This window comes from Schistocerca americana, chromosome 7 (assembly GCF_021461395.2).
Source record: "Schistocerca americana isolate TAMUIC-IGC-003095 chromosome 7, iqSchAmer2.1, whole genome shotgun sequence".
NCBI classification, from domain to species: Eukaryota; Metazoa; Arthropoda; class Insecta; order Orthoptera; family Acrididae; genus Schistocerca; species Schistocerca americana.
Window position 1 is genome coordinate 359,743,523 of NC_060125.1, and position 21,467 is coordinate 359,764,989.

Here is a 21,467-nt window from a genome sequence, read left to right on the forward strand (position 1 = left end):
ATTTATTCGTGTGTGATTTCATTATCTTATTCTTTTATGTATCAGATGATATATCTGTATTGTTTGTTTATTTTATTTAATGTGAGAAATGGTATTCAGGAAAGTTTAAGCTTCATTACTGAGAGTTGTGTCAGGCAGGATTTTTGTCCAGTGTCAGCTGATGTACTGAACAAATTAAAAAGGATAGCGGGAGAAGTTACTGTAGCATCTGAAAATTTTATGATCACTGTCAAGAAGGAAATATCCATCAAATGGGAATATGAAAGATACATATGTATGTTGGAGAATGGTATTTTATAGCTGTGTAAGACAGGGTTTATCCATGAACTTATAACCCCACTGATCAATTATAATATAAACATGATCAAAATATAGGTGCCCTCCTCAGATAAATTCACATTCAGTATAGATTTAGTGAACTGATGCTCACTAGGCATCAAGATGTCTGTCATATTTGTTCAAATGGCTCTGAGCACTATGCGACTTAACTTCTGAGGTCATCAGTCGCCTAGAACTTAGAACTAATTAAACCTAACTAACCTAAGGACATCACCCATGCCCGAGGCAGGATTCGAACCTGCGACCGTAGCGGTCGCTCGGCTCCAGACTGTAGCGCCCAGAACCGCATGGCCACTCCGGCCGGCCTCTGTCATATTTCTTCAGTTCCATATTTCTCTTACTTCTTTCCCTATCTTTTTAGAACTGCAATTCATTGTAATTGTACTATACTACATGACTGACAGTGTTGCATTAGCATGTGCCAAACAATAGAAATTATCAGACATTAGCCAGCAAACAGAGTGAAGAACCTAGATGAGGTCCCACATCCCCCCACCCCACCCCCCCTTCCCCCTTTTTCCAAGTCGTGCTGGATATTAAATCCATCACTTTTGACAGATGGAATCAGGAGGTATATATCGTTAGGTATTAAGTGTGAACATTACAGGTTAACATCCAGGTACAATTGTTGGACCGTATTATAAGAGGGCATTCAGAGTTACAGTAGTGAGTGATTATGTGCAGAGGAGTAAAATAAATACAGCACACAAGACAGATTAAAGACAAGGTATGAATATGGACTATCGTCGGAGTAGGTTATCTTGATATGTATGTATAGGATAGGAAAGTACAATTGTAAATAATATTAACAGGATAGGTGGAACTAGAGGAACAGTATAATCTATATCTGATAGAAAAAGGAGGATACACAAGTAGGGAGACTATCTCTGTGGAAAATTAAAACACGGCATAAAGATAATTCAGGTAGTGAAGGGAGACGAAAATTTAATAGTCATGGGTGACTGGAATTCGGGAGTAGGAAAAGGGAGAGAAGGAAACATAGTAGGTCAATATGGATTGGGGTTAAGAAATGAAAGAGGAAGCCGTCTGGTGGAATTTTGCACAGAGCATAACTTAATCACTTGGTTCAAGAGTCATAAAAGAAGGTTGTATACATGGAAGAATCCTGGAGATACTAGTAGGTATCAGATAGATTATATAATGGTAAGACAGAGATTTAGGAACCAGGTTTTAAATTGTAAGGCATTTTCAGGGGCAGATGTGGACTCTGACCACAATCTGTTGGTTATGAACTGTAGATTAAAACTGAAGAAACTGCAAAAAGGTGGATATTTAAGGAGATGGGACCTGGATAAACCAACTAAACCAGAGGTTGTACAGAGTTTCAGGGAGAGCATAAGGGAACAATTGACAGGAATGGGGGAAAGAAATACAGTAGAAGAAGAATGGGTAGCTCTGAGGGATGAAGTAGTGAAGGCAGCAGATGATCAAGTAGGTAAAAAGACGAGGGCTAGTAGAAATCCTTGGGTAACAGAAGAAATATTGAATTTAACTGATGAAGGGAGAAAATATAAAAATGCAGTAAATGAAACAGGCAAAAAGGAATACAAACATCTCAAAAATGAGATCGACAGGAAGTGCAAAACGGCTAAGCAGGGATGGCAAAAGAGGACAAATGTAAGGATGTAGAGGCATATATCACTAGGGACAAGATAGATACTGCCTACAGGAAAATTAAAGAGACCTTTAGAGAAAAGAGAGCCACTTGTATGAATATCAAGAGCTCAGATGGAAACCCAGTTTTAAGCAAAGAAGGGAAAGCAGAAAGGTGGAAGGAGTATATAGAGGGTCTATACAAGGGTGATGTACTTGAGGACAATATTATAGAAATGGAAGAGGATGTAGATGAAGATGAAATGGGAGATACGATACTGCATGAAGAGTTTGACAGAGCACTTAAAGACCTGAGTCGAAACAAGGCCCCCGGAGTAGACAACATTCCATTAGAACTACTGACGGCCTTGGGAGAGCCAGTCCTGACAAAACTCTACCATCTGGTGAGCAAGATGTATGAGACAGGCGAAATACCCTCAGACTTCAAGAAGAATATAATAATTCCAATCCCAAAGAAAGTAGGTGTTGACAGATGCCAAAATTACCGAACTATCAGTTTAATAAGTCACAGCTGCAAACTACTAACGCGAATTCTTTACAGACGAATGGAAAAACTGGTAGAAGCCAACCTCGGGGAAGATCAGTTTGGATTCCGTAGAAATGTTGGAACATGTGAGGCAATACTGACCTTACGACTTATCTTAGAAGAAAGATTAAGGAAAGGCAAACCTACATTTCTAGCATTTGTAGACTTAGAGAAAGCTTTTGACAATGTTGACTGGAATACTCTCTTTCAAATTTTAAAGGTGGCAGGGGTAAAATACAGGGAGCGAAAGGCTATTTACAACTTGTACAGAAACCAGATGGCAGTTCTAAGAGTCGAGGGGCACGAAAGGGAAGCAGTGGTTGAGAAGGGAGTGAGACAGGGTTGTAGCCTCTTCCCGATGTTATTCAATCTGTATATTGAGCAAGCAGTAAGGGAAACAAAAGAAAAGTTCGGAGTAGGCATTAAAATCCATGGAGAGGCAATAAAAACTTTGAGGTTCGCCGATGACATTGTAATTCTGTCAGAGACAGCAAAGAACTTGGAAGAGCAGTTGAACGGAATGGACAGTGTCTTGAAAGGAGGATATATGATGAACATCAACAAAAGCAAAACGAGGATAATGGAATGTAGTCGAATTAAGTCGGGTGATGCTGAGGGAATTAGATTAGGAAATGAGACACTTAAAGTAGTAAAGGAGTTTTGCTATTTGGGGAGCAAAATAACTGATGATGGTCGAAGTAGAGAGGATATAAAATGTAGACTGGTAATGGCAGGGAATGCGTTTCTGAAGAAGAGAAATTTGTTAACATTGAGTATAGATTTAAGTGTCAGGAAGTCATTTCTGAAAGTATTTGTATGGAGTGTAGCCATGTATGGAAGTGAAACACGGACGATAACTAGTTTGGACAAGAAGAGAATAGAAGCTTTCGAAATGTGGTGCTACAGAAGAATGCTGAAGATTAGATGGGTAGGTCACATAACTAATGAGGAGGTATTGAATAGAATTGGGAGAAGAGGAGTTTGTGGCACAGCTTGACTAGAAGAAGGGATCAGGGGAACACAAATTTAGCATTGGAGGGCAGTGTGGAGGGTAAAAATCGTAGAGGGAGACCAAGAGATGAATACACTAAGCAGATTCAGAAGGACGTAGGCTGCAGTAGGTACTGGGAGATGAAGAAGCTTGCACAGCATAGAGTAGCATGGAGAGCTGCATCAAACCAGTCTCAGGACTGAAGACCACAACAACAACATAAAGATAATCTTTCTGCAGAAAGATGTGTATCTTGATGGTTGGTACCATTTTGAGGTAGATGAATTTACTCGAGTCTGTTAATCTGTTCCATATGCTAATTTAAAGATGACACAAGAAAGAGGCAAGTGGCAGAGCTTTGTACGCTATTCTTCAGGGTTGGAAAGATGGGTAATTGATAACAGAATGCCTGACAACAAAGGGTTGTAAATTGTTCAAAACAGTGATTCTTCTTTTGGTTTGGTGGCAGTTCTAGAAAAGCCGAAAATCTCTGACTAGGAAAGTGGTTTCATAACAAGAGATGATGCATTCTCTGTAACAATTACATTGGGCAATATCCCAGTTTACCTTTCCAAGTTTTGTAGAGTTTGATATATTTCTCTCAGAGGAATCTCTGTAAGTGATAAGGTTAGGTTTATACTTATTTTCTGTGGGAGGTTTGTGTGATTAAGTCCATGGAACTGGTTTAATTTAAATGAGGAGTTTACGAAGGAAAAGGTGACTACTGTGTCCTGTTGCTACTCCCTCAACTTGTCATCACTGGAAATGTGTTAGAACCACTTTTTGAGGCCTGGTGAGGAGAAGCCATTGGAGCTTGTTCTGCCGAACTGGCAAACATCTTCAGTTTCCAACCCTTAGGTGAAGAACCTCCTAGGGTGGGATCCCTTGGATGGGGAGGAGGAATGGTTATCAGTCTTTGGTATCTATCTTCTTTCTTTCTTACTTTCTAACCTCCTTAGTCTCTCTTTTCCTTTCTTTCTTCTCCTCCTAAAGTACCTTGGGTATCCTCCCTCTTTATCAACCCTTCTTGTATCTGTTATTATAACCCGTATTCACACTCTTGCCAAAAGTGTAGCACACATCCAGTGTTTAACAAAAGGGTATGAGCTGGGCTATACAAGCCTGAATTCTGGAAGAAATGTATCTGATTAGATGAAATTTGGATGATTAGACTAAATGGCTACTTGATTGTAGATCCTAGAAATGAATACTTCATGTGAAAAAAACGAAGAAATATTTTAAAATGGTTCAATGATCCATATTGCTTACCTGAGGTTCCATATCAATAACAAAAGAACAACTGCCTAATCAAAGTGTTAAGAAACTTAAAGTGCAGTTAAGGCAAATACGTGCCTATGATTAACAGTTTATAATTCACTGAGATGCATTCCACATGTAATAAATGTGGATTAATACTTTTAGTTAAGAAGGTTTAATTTGGTTTCAAACTTTGAATGTTTATTGTTTGTTGGTGTTTAGCAGTAGCGACATCATCATTCGCATTAGAGGAGGAATCTGTAGTCTAACATATCAGTTTGGTGAAGCATTTACCGAAACTACAAATGATGATCACCACTATAAAAAGTTTATTTTGGTAATGAATTAGTATAACCTACGTTTTGGTATGTTTTATTTAAGTACATGCATTATGGAATGGACGCAACATATCTGCAAGCTGTAACGACAATAGATCCCTTACCACATTCGTGGCACCTGCTGGTTGAGTGGTTTATTCGATGTCGTCGGGGTCTTGTCTTGGAGATATGCTGTGAGCCATGGAGGCAGGGCACCTGTAGCAATGCCTATGACGTACAAGGGACAAGAGAAAACTTGTTATCTAATTACTCAACCATAATCAGTTAAATAAGACACTCCATTTTTTGATGCAATCCTTATCAATGTATTTGTAATGTTCCAAATAATTGAGTAATTTCGAAATGTGTGGTCACTGTAAAGGAGAGTACAATATATGATATGTTGTTTGTGAGAAGTATTGTATTTATTTCAAGAACTGGATATTGTATTCTAACTTCCTGCAGTAATTGTAGCACTTCGAGAAACAAAGTTTGATCAGAAGATATTGGCAAGTGTGCAGCAGTAACAAGGTGAGCTGGACTGAATAATAGGTAGCCATAGCTCCCAATCAGACTCTACATTGCCACTCAATTTCACCGTAAAGAAGCAGAGGAGCTTCACGTGTGATAAAGATCTCCAATGGGACACTTGCTGTATCCTATCACCAGTACACATCCGGACACATTTATGTTACACATTCATTCTCCCTGACTGTTCTTTTGTTTGATTTGGCAACACAGATACTGCAGATGACACCTTAAATAAAATTAAGTAATTGAACACTGAATGTGGTTATTCGTTAATGCTTTCTATAGATTTGTGAACAGGTGGGAAATCCAAATGAAAACAGAGCACTAAAATTTCATGTGATTTACAACAAAATATTTTATAAATATACCAAAAAAATTTAAAACTTTCCCAAATACTGCACTCATATAATATAATAGTTCCCTTTGGAAACCTTGGGAAAATTAGCCAATTAATCTCGAAGGCAATACAATAACAGCTCCACAACTTTTTGCTTAAGAAACAAAACCCAGTTTTAGAATGTAAATTCTGTATTTATCATTTCAAATAACTGCAATGTGTAATCTTCATGTATGTCACTTCTGTTAAGCTAACCAAAAATTCTATCCTTCGAAACAAAACTGTCAGTTAAATTTCTTTCCCTCCTCCTCCCCCCTCCCCCTTCATTTCTTTAGAACTCACTTTCACAATAATCTACAATGTACTGAAAACTGGAAGTCTATACCATACAAGCAGCAGTAGTTATTTGAAAACAAACATGCATTTCAGAAACATTTCAATACTTTGTGAATCGTGAATTACTGTTGCCTATTACTTGTATGTACAACACATTGAATATAAGAAGCACATTCTACAGTCATGAGAAGCACTGACAATGAACCACAGGCACATACTGGAAAACACTGTCATTGACAGTTTATATTCACAGGCTGTTACTTTGCATTTCCAATTTTAATTTAATAAAATGTAACGATTTGGTTTTATACCAAGATGATGATGATGATGATGATGATGATGATGATGATGCACTCTTCATCTGAAGACGGGTTGATGCAACTCTCTGTGCTACTCTATCCTGTGCAAGCCTCTCCATCTCCAAATAACTACTGTACCCCACATCCATTTGATCCTGATTACCATACTTGTCTTTTGGTCTCCCTCATCACCACACTTCCCTACAACACTAAACTGACAATTCCTTGATTTCTCAGAATGTGTTCTAGCAACAAATCCCTTCTTTTAGTTAAATTATGCCACAAATTCCTTCTCTCCAGAAGTCTATACAGTGCCTCCTCACTAGTTATTTGATCTACCAGTCTAATCTTCAGCATTCCTCCATATCACCACATTTTAAAAGCTTCTCTTCTATTCATGGCTGAACAGCTTACTGTGCACACTTCACTTCTGTAAAACACTACACTCCAGACAAATTCATCAGAAAGGACTGCCTAACACTTAAATTTATATTCCATGTTAACAATTGCTCTACTTCAGCCATCATTTTACTTTACTGCCCAAATAGCAAAACTCATCTACTCCTTTTAATGTCTAATTTTCTAATATAATTCCCTGAGCACCACCCACCTGATTTAATTTGACTACTTTCCATTTCCCTTGTTTCGCTTGCGTTGATGTTCATCTTATACTCTCCTTTCAAGAATGTCAGTTCCCTTCAATTGCACTTCCAAGTCCTTCACTGTCTCTGAAAGAATTACAATGCCATCGAGAAACCTGAAAGATTTTATTTCTGCTCCCTGAACTTTTAATTCCTTCTCCCAATTTGTTTCCTTGGCTTCCTTTACTGCTTGTTCAATGTAGAGACTGAATAATATCATGGATAGTCTACAGCCTTGTTTCATTCTCATCTCCAACATTGCTTCCCTTTAATGTCTTCCACACATATACTGCAATCTGGTTTCTGTATAAGTTGTACATCACCTCACGCTTCCTGTACTTTACCTCTGCCGCCTTCATAATTTCAGTGCATCATGTATTTTAGTCAACATTGTCAAGAAGTTTCTCTAAGTCTACAAAAGCTATCAATGTAAGTATTCATTTCTTTAACCTATCTTCTAAGTAAAGTTATAGGATCAGTATTGCCTTCCATGTTTCAACACTTCTCTGGAACCCAAACTGATCTTCCCCAAGGTCGGCTTCTACCAGTTCTCCCATTATTCTGTAAATAATCCGCATCAGTATTTTGCAACCATGACAATATTATACTGATATTTTGGTAATATTCACCCATATCAGCATTTGGTTTCTTCGGAAATGGAATTATTACATTCTTTAAGTCTGAGGGTATTCCCCCCCTCTTGTATCTTGCACACAAGGTTGAACAGTTTTGTCATGCTGGCTCTTCCAAGGATATCAGCACTTCTGAAGGGATGCTGTTTACTCCAGGGGGCCTTGTTTCACTTTAAATTTTTCAGTGCTCTGTCAAATTCTTCTCAAAGTTTCGTATCTTCTATCTCATCTTCACCTACAACCTTTTCCCTTTCTATAATACTGCCTTCAAGCTATTTCCTTTGTGTAGCCCCTCTGTACACTCCTTCCATCTTTCACCTTTCCCTTCTTTACTTAGTTATGGTTTTCCATATGGACTCTCAATATTCATATACGAGGGCTGTTCAATAAGTAATGCAACACATTTCTTTTCTCGGCCAATTTTGGTTGAAAAAACCGGAAATTTCTTGTGGAATATTTTCAAACATTCCCGCTTCTTCTCGTATAGTTTCATTGACTTCCGACTGGTGGCAGCGCTGTACGGAGCTGTTAAAATGGCGTCTGTAACGGATGTGCGTTGCAAACAACGGGCAGTGATCGAGTTTCTTTTGGCGGAAAACCAGGGCATCTCAGATATTCATAGGCGCTTGCAGAATGTCTACGGTGATCTGGCAGTGGACAAAAGCACGGTGAGTCGTTGGGCAAAGCGTGTGTCATCATCGCCGCAAGGTCAAGCAAGACTGTCTGATCTCCCGCGTGCGGGCCGGCCGTGCAAAGCTGTGACTCCTGCAATGGAGGAGCGTGCGAACACACTCGTTCGAGATGATCGACGGATCACCATCAAACAACTCAGTGCTCAACTTGACATCTCTGTTGGTAGTGCTGTCACAATTGTTCACCAGTTGGGATATTCAAACGTTTGTTCCCGCTGGGTCCCTCATTGTCTAACCGAACACCATAAAGAGCAAAGGAGAACCATCTGTGCGGAATTGCTTGCTCGTCATGTGGCTGAGGGTGACAATTTCTTGTCAAAGATTGTTACAGGCGATGGAACATGGGTTCATCACTTCGAACCTGAAACAAAACGGCAATCAATGGAGTGGCGCCACACCCACTCCCCTACCAAGAAAAAGTTTAAAGCCATACCCTCAGCCGTTAAAATCACGGTTACAGTCTTCTGGGACGCTGAAGGGGTTATTCTGTTTGATGTCCTTCCCCATGGTCAAACGATCAACTCTGAAATGTATTGTGCTACTCTTCAGAAATTGAGGAAACGACTTCAGCGTGTTCGCAGGCACAAAAATCTGGACGAACTTCTCCTTCTTCATGACAACGCAAGACCTCATACAAGTCTTCGCACCCGAGAGGAGCTCACAAAACTTCAGTGGACTGTTCTTCCTCATGCACCCTACAGCCCTGATCTCGCACCGTCGGATTTCCATATGTTTGGCCCAATGAAGGACGCAATCCGTGGGAGGCACTACGCGGATGATGAAGAAGTTATTGATGCAGTACGACGTTGGCTCCGACATCGACCAGTGGAATGGTACTGTGCAGGCATACAGGCCCTCATTTCAAGGTGGCGTAAGGCCGTAGCATTGAATGGAGATTACGTTGAAAAATAGTGTTGTGTAGCTAAAAGATTGGGGAAAAACCTGGTGTATTTCAATGCTGAATAAAACAACCCCTGTTTCAGAAAAAAAATGTGTTGCATTACTTATTAAACTGCCCTCGTAGTTGTTTCTCTTTTCTCCAAAGGCCTTTTTAATTTTCACATAGGCAGTATCTATCTTTCGCTAATCATATATGCTTCCATATCCTTACTTTTGTCCTATAGTCATTCCTGTTTAGCCATTTTTCACTTCCTGTCAATATCATTTTTACGACATTTGTAGTCTCTTTTGCCTGCTTTGTTTGCTGCATTTTTTCCTCCTTTCATCAATTAAATTCAACACCTCCTGTGACATCCAAGAATTTCTACTAAACATTGTATTTTTATCTATTTGATCCTCTGCTGCCTTCATCTCAAAGCTACTCATTTGCCTTGTCCATATTTCTTTCCCCTGCTGCAATCATTGCCTAATGTTTCCCTTTAAACTCTCCACAATCTGACTCTTTCAACTTGTGCAGATCCCATCTCCTTCATTTACAATCTTTTTGCAAATTCTTCAGTTTTAATCTACAGTACATAAACAATAAATTATGGTGAGAGTCCCAATCTGTCCCTGGAAATGTCTTTCATTTAAATCTGGTTCTGAAACCTCTGTCTTACTGTTATATAATCTATCTGTAAACTTCCTGTGTCTCCAGATCACTTCCATGTATACAACATTCTTTCATGATTCTTAAACCAAGACAATCAATACACCCTTATACTAGCTTATAAAAGCTGTTAATATAAGAATTCTCAAAGAAAAATAAACGCGTGTTCACATTTTCAATATAATGATACAATTTGCTATAACATTCTTCTAATTTTTCAAGACTGTCTCAGAAATGACACTGACATTGATGATGATGATGATGATGATGATGATGATGATGATGATGATGGTGATACTAACTAGAATATGTTAACATGCTAACAAAAGCCTTCTATACCAAAAGATGATGATCTATCTAAATACTGTGCCTTTCTTTCAAACAAATTGATGGTATTTACCATGCATCCAGGACTACAGCAACTTTGTTGATAAATTGGTTTTACAGAATCAGATATGTTTCTTGGCCTATAATATCAACCACCTGACTATTTATTAATTTCTTTGGAAGTGAGTGAGAGCAACCCTTACCAACCATACCACATTGTTTAATCTAAATTCTTGAATTCATAAAGTTAATTGGCTTAAATTACACTGGTCATACTGCATGTGACAATAACATGAAATACTGATGCAGGGTGGGAAACTGTTTAGCTTGAAGATGATGGGTACAAAACTTATCAAAACATTGCCACAAGACGACACCACCACTTGGCTGATCGCTCGAGAAGATTTCGTCACTGTTTGGGAAGGGTCACTTATCAATGGTCTTCCTTATCCTACATAAAAATAACTTGTTTACTATTACCTCATTTAAAATATCACCTCATTTAGCAGAGTACACTAGCCTTCATATGATTACAGTTCTTCAATAGCACTGCTATAATGTAAGGTATAAGGGTAATATGTCCACTGAAAGGTGCTCTGGCAACATGGTGACTAGTGACAATGGTAAAGATGCGAGATATACTGCGGAGGTGGCCATAGGTCACGGAGGAAGTACAGGTCATAAAATTGTTCATCACACTGTGGATCAGACCAGTCAGCATTGGTTCTACATGTAATTCTACACTCTGCACCCCACTGTGGGTTGTGAGTGTAATGTATCACCTTGGTGAAGTGATATGATACATAAGCTTTTTTTGAGCCAATGAATGATGATTGCCATTGTAAAAAGTTAATTTTTGTAATGAATTAGTTAATATACTGTTTGGGTATATGTTTTACTTACGTGCATCTACACTTTGATCAAAAGTATCTGGACACCCCAAAAACATATGTTTTTCATATTAGGTGCATTGTGCTGCCACATACTGCCAGGTACTCCGTATCAGCGACCTCAGTAGTCATTAGACATCGTGAGAGGGCAGAGTGGGACACCCTGCAGAACTCACAGACTTCAAACGTGATCAGATGATTGGGTGTCACTTGTGTCGTACATCTGTATGCGAGATTTCCACACTCCTAAACATCCCTATATCCACTGTTTCCGATGTGACAGTGAAGTGGAAACGTGAAGGGACACGTACAGCACAAAACCGTACAGGCTGACCTCGTCTGTTGACTGACAGAGACAGTCGACAGTTGAAGAGGGTCATAATGTGTAATAGGCAGACATCTATCCAGACCATCACACAAGAATTCCAAACTGCATCAGGATCCACTGCAAGTACTATGACAGTTAGGCAGGAGTGACAAAACTTTGATTTCATGTTCACGCGGCTGCTCATTAGCCACACATCACACCGGTAAATGCCAAACGATGCCTCGATTGGTGTAAGGAGTGTAAACATTGGATGATTGAACAGTTGAAAAACTTGTGGAGTGATGAATCACGGTACACAATGTGGCAATCTGATGGCAGGCTGTGGGTATGGCGAATGTCACCTGAGCGTGTGTAGCGCCAACAGCAAAATTTGGAGGTGAGGGGTGTTACGGTGTGGTTGTGTTTTTCATGGAGAGGGGGTGGGGGCCTTGCACCCCTTGTTGTTTTGTGTGGCACTATCACAGCACAGCAGAGCAGTTAGTCCACGAACCCACGCAAATTGTAAATGGTTGCGAAAACACACTTGACCTCTTAGCCACAAACAATCCAGAGCTGATAGAGAGCATCATGAGTGATACAGGGATTAGTAATCACAAGGTCGTTGTAGCTAGGCTCAATACCGTTTCTTCCAAATCCACCAGAAACAAACGCAAAATAATTTTATTTAAAAAAGCGGATAAAGTGTCACTAGAAGCCTTCCTAAGAGACAATCTCCATTCCTTCCGATCTGACTATGCAAATGTAGACGAGATGTGGCTCAAATTCAGAGATATAGTAGCAACAGCAATTGAGAGATTAATACCTCAAAAATTGGTAAGAGATGGAACTGATCCCCCATGGTACACAAAACAGGTCCGAACGCTGTTGCAGAGGCAACGGAAAAAGCATGCGAAGTTCAGAAGAACGCGAAATCCCGAAGATTGGCTAAAATTTACAGACACGCGAAATTTGGCACGGACTTCAATGCGAGATGCCTTTAATAGGTTCCACAACGAAACATTGTCTCGAAATTTGGTAGAAAATCCGAAGAAATTCTGGTCGTATGTAAAGTACACAAGCGGCAAGATGCAGTCAATACCTTCGCTGCGCAGGGCCGATGGTACTGTTACCGACGACTGTGCCGCTAAAGCGGAGTTATTGAACGCAGTTTTCCGAAATTCCTTCACCAGGAAAGACGAATGGAATATTCCAGAATTTGAAACACAAACAGCTGCTAGCATGAGTTTCTTAGAAGTAGATACCTTAGGGGTTGCGAAACAACTCAAATCACTTCAGGTCCAGATTGTATACCGATTAGGTTCCTTTCAGATTACGCTGATACAATAGTTCCCTACTTAGCAATCATATACAACCGCTCACTCACCGATAGATCTGTACCTACAGATTGGAAAATTGCGCAGGTCGCACCAGTGTTTAAGAAGGGTATTAGGAGTAATCCATCGAACTACTGACCTGTATCATTGACGTTGGTTTGCAGTAGGGTTTTGAAGCATATACTGTATTCAAACATTAAGAATCACCTCGAAGGGAGCGATCTATTGATACGTAATCAGCATGGTTTCAGAAAGCATCGTTCTTGTGAAACGCAGCTAGCTCTTTATTCGCACGAAGTAATGGCCGCTATCGACAGGGGATCTCAAGTTGATTCCGTATTTCTAGATTTCCGGAAAGCTTTTGACACCGTTCCTCACAAGCGACTTCTAATCAAGCTGCGGGCCTATGGGGTATCATCTCAGTTGTGCGACTGGATTCGTGATTTCCTGTCAGGAAGGTCGCAGTTCGTAGTAATAGACGGCAAATCATCGAGTAAAACTGAAGTGATATCAGGTGTTCCCCAGGGAAGCGTCCCGGGACCTCTGCTGTTCCTGATCTATATAATGACCTGCGTGACAATCTGAGCAGTTCTCTTAGGTTGTTCGCAGATGATGCTGTAATTTACCATCTAGTAAGGTCATCCGAAGACCAGTATCAGTTGCGAAGCGATTTAGAAAAGATTGCTGTATGGTGTGGCAGGTGGCAGTTGACGCTAAATAACGAAAAGTGTGAGGTGATCCACATGAGTTCCAAAAGAAATCCGTTAGAATTTGATTACTCGATAAATAGTACAATTCTCAAGGCTGTCAATTCAACTAAGTACCTGGGTGTTAAAATTACGAACAACTTCAGTTAGAAAGACCACATAGATAATATTGTGGGGAAGGCGAGCCAAAGGTTGCATTTCATTGGCAGGACACTTAGAAGATGCAACAAGTCCACTAAAGAGACAGCTTACACTACACTCGTTCGTCCTCTGTTAGAATATTGCTGCGTGGTGTGGGATCCTTACCAGGTGGGACTGACAGAGGACATCGAAAGGGTGCAAAAAAGGGCAGCTCGTTTCGTATTATCACGTAATAGGGAATAGAGTGTGGCAGATATGATACGCGAGTTGGGATGGAGGTAATTAAAGCAAAGACGTTTTTCGTCGCGGCGAGATCTATTTACGAAATTTCAGTCGCCAACTATCTCTTCCGAATGCGAAAATATTTTATTGAGCCCAATCTACATAGGTAAGAATGATCATCAAAATAAAATAAGAGAAATCAGAGCTCGAACAGAAAGGTTTAGGTGTTCGTTTTTCTTGCGCGCTGTTCGGGAGTGGAATGGTAGAGAGATAGTATGATTGTGGTTCAATGAACCCTCTGCCAAGCACTTAAATGTGAACTGCAGAGTAGTCATGTAGATGTAGATGTATTGATGATTTAAGCACCTTCTGGCTTCCCACTGTTGAAGAGCAATTCGGGGATGGCGACTGCATCTTTCAACACGATTGAGCACCTGTTGATAACGCACGGCCTGTGGCAGAGTGGTTGCACAACAAAAACATCCCTGTAATGGACTGGTCTGCACAGAGGCCTGACATGAATCCTACAGAACACTTTTGGGATGTTTTGGAACGCTGACTTTGTGCCAGGACTCACCAACTGACAACGATACCTCTCCTCAGCACCCCGTGAAGAATGGGTAGCCATTCCCCAAGAAACCTTCCAGCACCTAACTGAATGTATGCCTGCAAGAGTGGAAGCTGTCATCAAGACTAAGGGTGGGCCAACACCATATTGAATTCCAGTATTACCAATGGAGGGCACCACAAACTTATAAGTCATTTTCAGCCAGGTGTCCAGATATTTTTGATCACATAGTGTATCATGAAATGGATGGATACAATGTAACTGCAAGCCAGGAGAATGATAAACATTGTACCACATCCAGTGCCTGCTGGTCAAGTGGTTTATTCTATGTTGTTGATTCTTGCCTTGAAGATACACTGCACACCATACAGGGAGAGTGGCCATGACGATGCCTATGATGTCACAGGGACAAAAGAAAACTGGATATACATGGACTCCATTGGAATCTTAAATAAGACAGACTGTTTTTGGTCTTTGTACTTGTCAATATAACTGTGATGTTCCAAATGATAAATCACTCTTGTATCACATAATTAATGTAAACAAGAGTACAGTATCAACACATTGATTGTCAGAAGCGTCGTATTTATTCTGAGAACTGGACGCTGGATTTGTACTCTTAACTTCCAGCAGTAATTATGGTACTGCAAGAAATAAAGTTCAATCACAAGGGCTTGGCAAGTGTGCTGAAATAATAAGGTGAGCAAGATTGAATAGTAGGAAGTCTTAGCTCCCGATCAGACTTTACTTCCCCACCCAGTATCACGGTGAAGAACAACCAGAAGACTGCAGTTGTGAGTCAGAGATACTTCCTATTGTACCACATATGGCCCCTGTGAGGTTGACTTGGCATTCTTTCATGAGGCAGAGCTATTCATAATCCAAACTATCAGTTCATCTCTTGTGTTTTGTGTTTACTTTTTTTCTTTTTAAATGTCACCTTTCAACCATACCACAGGTAAAAATCTGCAGGGGTAAGATCGGAGACTTTAGTGCCAAAGAAATATGACCATTTCCTCCCGAAATCTATCTAAGAAGGAATTTTACGTTAAATTATATGGCATCTGGTGACTAGAATGAGCAGGGGCCCCATCATGCTGCAAGAACATACCGATCATCGTAGCCAAAGGAACTATTTCCAGCAGTGCTGGAAGCTTGTTTTCAGGAAAATGTGGGTAATGGGGACCTAATAAGACGATGCATTAACACAATAGTCCGAATCAACTGATTGTCTTATCACATCACAGAACATGCTTACAAAGAAGCATTCCCGAAAATGTGTCTCCATAAAGGCATGTGAGTTTTCATCAGATCACTGATGTCAGTTACAAGTGAAGTGGCTTCACCAGTAAATGGTATTAAAGGGATCAGCAGAAATGATGTTTCTTGGACACCAAGATCCGACGACCTGACCCCCTTTCACACTTTGTTAGTGGTAATGGTCAAATGGCCAAGCCTACAAAAAAATTAACACAAAAGACACACTGATCAACCAGATTATGAAGATTGCTGACCTCAAAAGAATGCAATGAAGAGCTTCATGTGGTGTTGTCAACAGAATTTGAAACTACACTGAAGTCTGAGGTGGAATTCATGAAAATTAACGTTGAATTTCATCATTTGCCTTTGCTTAACATTTTGTATCAGCACTTGTTGGGGTTACATTTTAACAGCTGTATCTTTGTAAACAATAAAAAATGGGTAAACATTTTATTCAAATTAGACTACACTGTCACCTAAAATATTTGCTTTTCCTCCTTAAACTTCCTTTTTACACACACACACACACACACACACACACACACGTGATGAAGTAATTCTGGTGCTGGGCTGTAGCACACACAATCAACCTTGCCCATAATGCAGTATTTCCTCTCTTCTGGCATTTTTTCCACACCAATAGAACAACACTGCAAAAAATATCCAAGTATTTGTCTCACTTTGGTCATTTTTTTGCATACTAAAATGTCAACTTTAACTTACTTTGAAGATTCTCTTCGTTATCTTCACGACAGCATCTTGAGCACCGAATATATCACTCTGTCTTGCATTTGCTCCACCATAATGCTTCATATTCAACACTGCCTAGCAATAAAACACAAAACTGCTTAATTATCTCTGCGTAAAATGACAAATGAAATAATTTTAAGTTTTCAAACATAAATTTAAAACTTAATTTCATTTGCTACTTTCTTTTTATATTTGTAGGGGGGGGGGGGGGAGAGAGAGAGAGAGAGAGAGAGAGACAAAAAAACTTTTATAGCAGTAGGTATGTAGAAACAGAAACACGTGACACAAACACTGGTTTTCCGAACCAGAGGTTCCTTCTTCAGCTACTACACCTATGTCAACATCAATACTCTGCAAGTGACAAGTAGGTGTGTGACAGAGGGTACTTCTAGTTCCACTGACTGACCCCCCCCCCCTCCCTCACCCCCCTTCCACGTGGGAAGAACAGTTCGCCCATTTAGGATCAGACAGGCGTAACTATATTTTTGCCACTTTTGAGTTGTTAGTACCTCAAGGTACGTGAAATCAAGACCTACGTTACGATGAAACAAGCGTAACTCTATCTTATGTGGTTTACGTTTTAGTCATCAACGTATCTACATTTTACAAAAAATAGTAAGAATCAGACAGACAGAAGAGCTGATATGTTTTTAGACCACTGGATGCAGTGTTAATTTGTGAAACGAACAGTTCTTACGTTTCTCTGATCATAACATAACTGTTAGAAGTTGCTTTTCCCACTACTTTTCTTTAGAAGCATTGTCACCGTCGCTCTGTGACAACAATGAAATACTACTTCCTGGCAAGGAAGATAAATATTGTTTCAGTTGTGAATGGTTTTACTACCAAGTAGGAGCGCTATGTAAATGTAATGTGGCTAGGGCCTCCCGTCGGGTAGACCGTTCGGCGAGTGCAGGTCCTTCGAGTTGATGCCACTTGGGTGACCTGCACATCGATGGGGATGAAATGATGATGATGATTATTATTATTATTATTATTATTATTATTATTATTATTATTATTATTAGGACAACACAACACCCAGTCCCTGAGCGGAGAAAATCTCCAACCCAGCCGGGAATCGAACCCGGGCCCTTAGGATTGACATTCTTTTGTCCTGACCACTCAGCTACCGGAGGAGGACAGGAGTGCTATGGAGTCCAGCGGAAGAAGGATGGTTCAAATGTGACTGGATAAGGAACTGAATTTAATGGAATCTTGTAAGTATTAGAACCTGGTTCTTAGTGTATATATTTCGGTAGGAAGTACTACAATAGGAACGTCCCATGTAAAGAATGTAACAATAACTACTGAGTATGCACTAGTGCACAAGTAAATCATCACCATCAGGAAGGGGAAATTGCAGGTGACAATGCTGGTACTGAGAGTAGTAACAAAACAAGAAAACCAAAAACGGTAGCGGTTAAAGAGGAATGGAAAAGAAATCAAAGAAAAATCAATCAACAGCACGGTAGGGGATATATTTCTACCCAGAATTTCGAAGTTCTTGCAAGAAATGTGAAGCCAAAATATTGCTCTAAATGTCTGCGACAGTGCAAGAGTAAGTTTACTGAGCAAGACAGAATATACGTAGAGTCTACTGGGATCTCGGGTCAGTTGAGCTACAAAGGCAGTACCTAAATAAGTTCATGGAAGAAGAAGAGAAATGAAGCGTGAGGATAAAATCGGATAACTCACGAAGGAAGAGGACCAAGAAATTCTATCTAATAAAGGGATCTGATAAGATTCAAGTGTGTATGCAGTTTTGTCTCAAGATATTTGACATTTCTGAAACCTTTGTAATCAATACTGTTTAAAAAAGGCTAGAAGGTGAGCAAGTTTTTTCACATAATCTTTGTAGAATATTACAGGCATCTCATCTGGTCCTGATCCTGGCTGGGTCGGAGATTTTCTCTGCTCAGGGATTGGGTGTTATGTTGTCCTAATCATCATCATTTCATCCCCATCGACATGCAAGTTGCCGAAGTGGTGTCAAATCGAAAGACTTGCACCCGGTGAACGGTCTGCCCGACGGGAGGTCCTAGTCACACAACATTTACATCTGGTCCTGATGTCTTTCCACTACAATGTGATTTTAGTTGCTTTTTAATTCCACAATTGGTTACCTCAATATCTGCCATTTCAGTGTTTGTGCAATTACTGAAAGAGGGACAGTTACAATCTTCCACAGTGAAGCAATTTCGGAAGACTGAATTCAGTATTTTGGCCTTTTCTATGTTATCTTGCATTTCAGTGTCTGTATGGACTATGGACAATGAGTGACTGGAAGCAATTTCGGAAGACTGAATTCAGTATTTTGGCCTTTTCTATGTTATCTTGCATTTCAGTGTCTGTATGGACTATGGACAATGAGTGACTGAACAGATGATTTTGAACCACTTGCTGATTTTAAGTAAGAGGAGAACTTCTCAGGGGTGTTAGTCGATTAGCAGATCAGCCGAAAGGGCAAGGTGTTGGGAGTAAACAAGAGTATTCCAGGAATCAAGTATGAAAGTCATCCAGAATTCTACTGAGAAAAAGGGAAATCAACTGTAAAATGCTAACAGTACAATGTAAAACCTGGGAAGGGGTGGTCATTAAGTCAGATGAAGAAAAAAAGATGAACACAAGTCGTAACTATGAAAGACACAAAAATGGGCAGCACAAGAAAGAGTGAAGAAAGGCAGTCTCTCATCTTTCAAAAATAGGCTAGCTTAAAATTACTAGCTGCCCTACAGTTGTTAGACTCAAATCACACAAACATAAACTGAGCATATCGTTTTCTTATTTGGAACATCATCTGGCGTAACTCCCCAATAGTGTCACTAGCTTATCTCTATCTAAAATATGTGACAAACTCTCATTCCACATCTTGCTACTCATCACTGTCTCCTCCCATGTGGATGGCCTGCCTGCTACAGAACATTTCTGTGACAAGCACCTACAAGGCTGCTCCTTTTAACTTACTCCTCATATTAATTTGTTTCATATTCACCACAAATTGTTTAAACCCATGAGTGCAAGACAAGTATATCAGTTGCATAGCTTTGGAAACCAGCAGTTTCTTTAATGTACACTTTTCCACTGCTTACTTAAAAAGGGCTTCATTGGTGTTTAGTAACTGTCAGTCTGTTATCAAGTCTAAACACATAAATGATATATTTTACAATTAAACCTATCACGAAGATCAACTACTGCCCTTCTGCATGACTATTTCAGTAACACAGATAAAATTCACTGTCTCTTTCCTGAGTATCAGCCTCTTTCCTTGAAATTTATAATTACATCCATCTCCTTGATACTACCTTCACATTTCAGTACATTTTGGACTGACCAGCAGGCAACAACACAGTGCAGCTGGGCACACCAAGTGGCCACTATTAATTGTCAAATGTCCTGTATGGATAGGTTACAGCCATGATGCTTTTGGCACCCCTCCTAACTTGGCACCCCAAGCAGCAGAGTGTATCTTCAGCCAGTCCTGGAAACACAATATGCAGTCACACCACATACTGCAAGACAGTAGTGTTAAACATAGTGTGTGTTTCACCTTGTGGTCAACAACAGAACTGCAGAACTTTGCTGGTGGGAACTTGGCCTATGGCATGTACCTAGTTCCCACCATTTACCTGGGCCTATAAGGTGCTAATTACCCTTCTCATTTTCATAATGAAATTTTCACTCTGCAGCGGAGTGTGCACTGATATGAAACTTCCTGGCAGATTAAAACTGTCTGCTAGGCCAAAACTCGAACTGTGGGCCTTTGCCTTTCGCAGGTAAATGCTCTACCGACTGAGCTACCCAAGCATGACTCATCGTCTCACCTACGGTAGAGCACAAGCCCCGCAAAAGGCAAAGGTCCAGAGTTTGAGTCTCAGTCCAGCACACAGTTTTAATCTGCCAGGAATTTTCATATCAGCACACACTCCACTGCAGAGTGAAAATTTCATTCTGGGAACATCCCCCATGCTGTGGCTACGCCATGTCTCTGCAATATTCTTCCTTCCAGGAGTGCTAGTTCTGTAAATTTCGCAGAAGAGCTTCTGTGAAGTTTGGAAGGTAGGAGACGAGGTACTGGTGGAATTGAAGCTGTGAGGACAGGTCATGTGTTGTGCTTCTGTAGCTCAGTTGGTAGAGCACTTGCCCCCGAAAGGCAGAGGTCCCAAGTTTCAGTCTCAGTCTGGCATACAGTCTTAATCTGCCAGGGAGTTTCACACTTCTCATTTATTTTCTTTTCGTTTAGTCATTAACCTGACGTCCTGCTCATTTCTTCCTTCATTCTAAAATTTTTCTGTTCTTTTCATACTCCGTAAAATTACAAGACAGAGTGGCTAATCTATATTTACATTCAGGAGTGCAGGTACATATATTTAGAAGTGACAAAAACATTCCCAGCTTTCAGAACTGCTAGTCCTCCCTCAGAGAGAAAAGAGTGAAAGGCTTGGGAAAGAGGGACAAGCCACCCTTACCACGGACTGAGAGGGGCCCACCCTTTGTGAGGCTGAGGAGAGAGAAATATCTGTGTCTCATTTTTTAATATGTCGTTTCCTCATCTTTCATGTTACTGCTCTCTTCCAACTTAAGAAGTTTTTTATTTACACCTGTTTTTTATCATTTCACTGTTGATTTTCCCTCCTCCCCTGTTCTGTTGCATATTTTATAACCCTAAATTTTGGGCGACTTAAATTCTTAAACTGTCATATGTCTTGAATTCTCTTTTTTTCCCCATAGTAAGTAATCTCCAGCTCTGGCGAAAAATAAATTGAATTTGTATCTGATAGTTGTTTTATATTTGAAATACCATTTTTTGGGGAGTCCAAGATCCTGTGAAATAATCTGTAATACTATAACAGTTTTAGTCAACTGAGAAAAACAATTC

The 21,467-nt window shown here is 40.1% G+C and overlaps 1 protein-coding gene across 1 annotated transcript in view; it reads right to left on the reverse strand.

Annotated features, from left to right (window-relative positions):
- The window catches only part of LOC124621810 (vacuolar protein sorting-associated protein 45), a 148,625-nt gene that overhangs the window by 19,198 nt on the left and 107,960 nt on the right, over positions 1 to 21,467 (reverse strand). Inside the window, exon 10 of the mRNA XM_047147247.1 lies at positions 16,562 to 16,663. Coding sequence (XP_047003203.1) covers positions 16,562 to 16,663 — 102 coding nt within the window. The remainder of the gene's footprint in view (positions 1 to 16,561; positions 16,664 to 21,467) is intronic.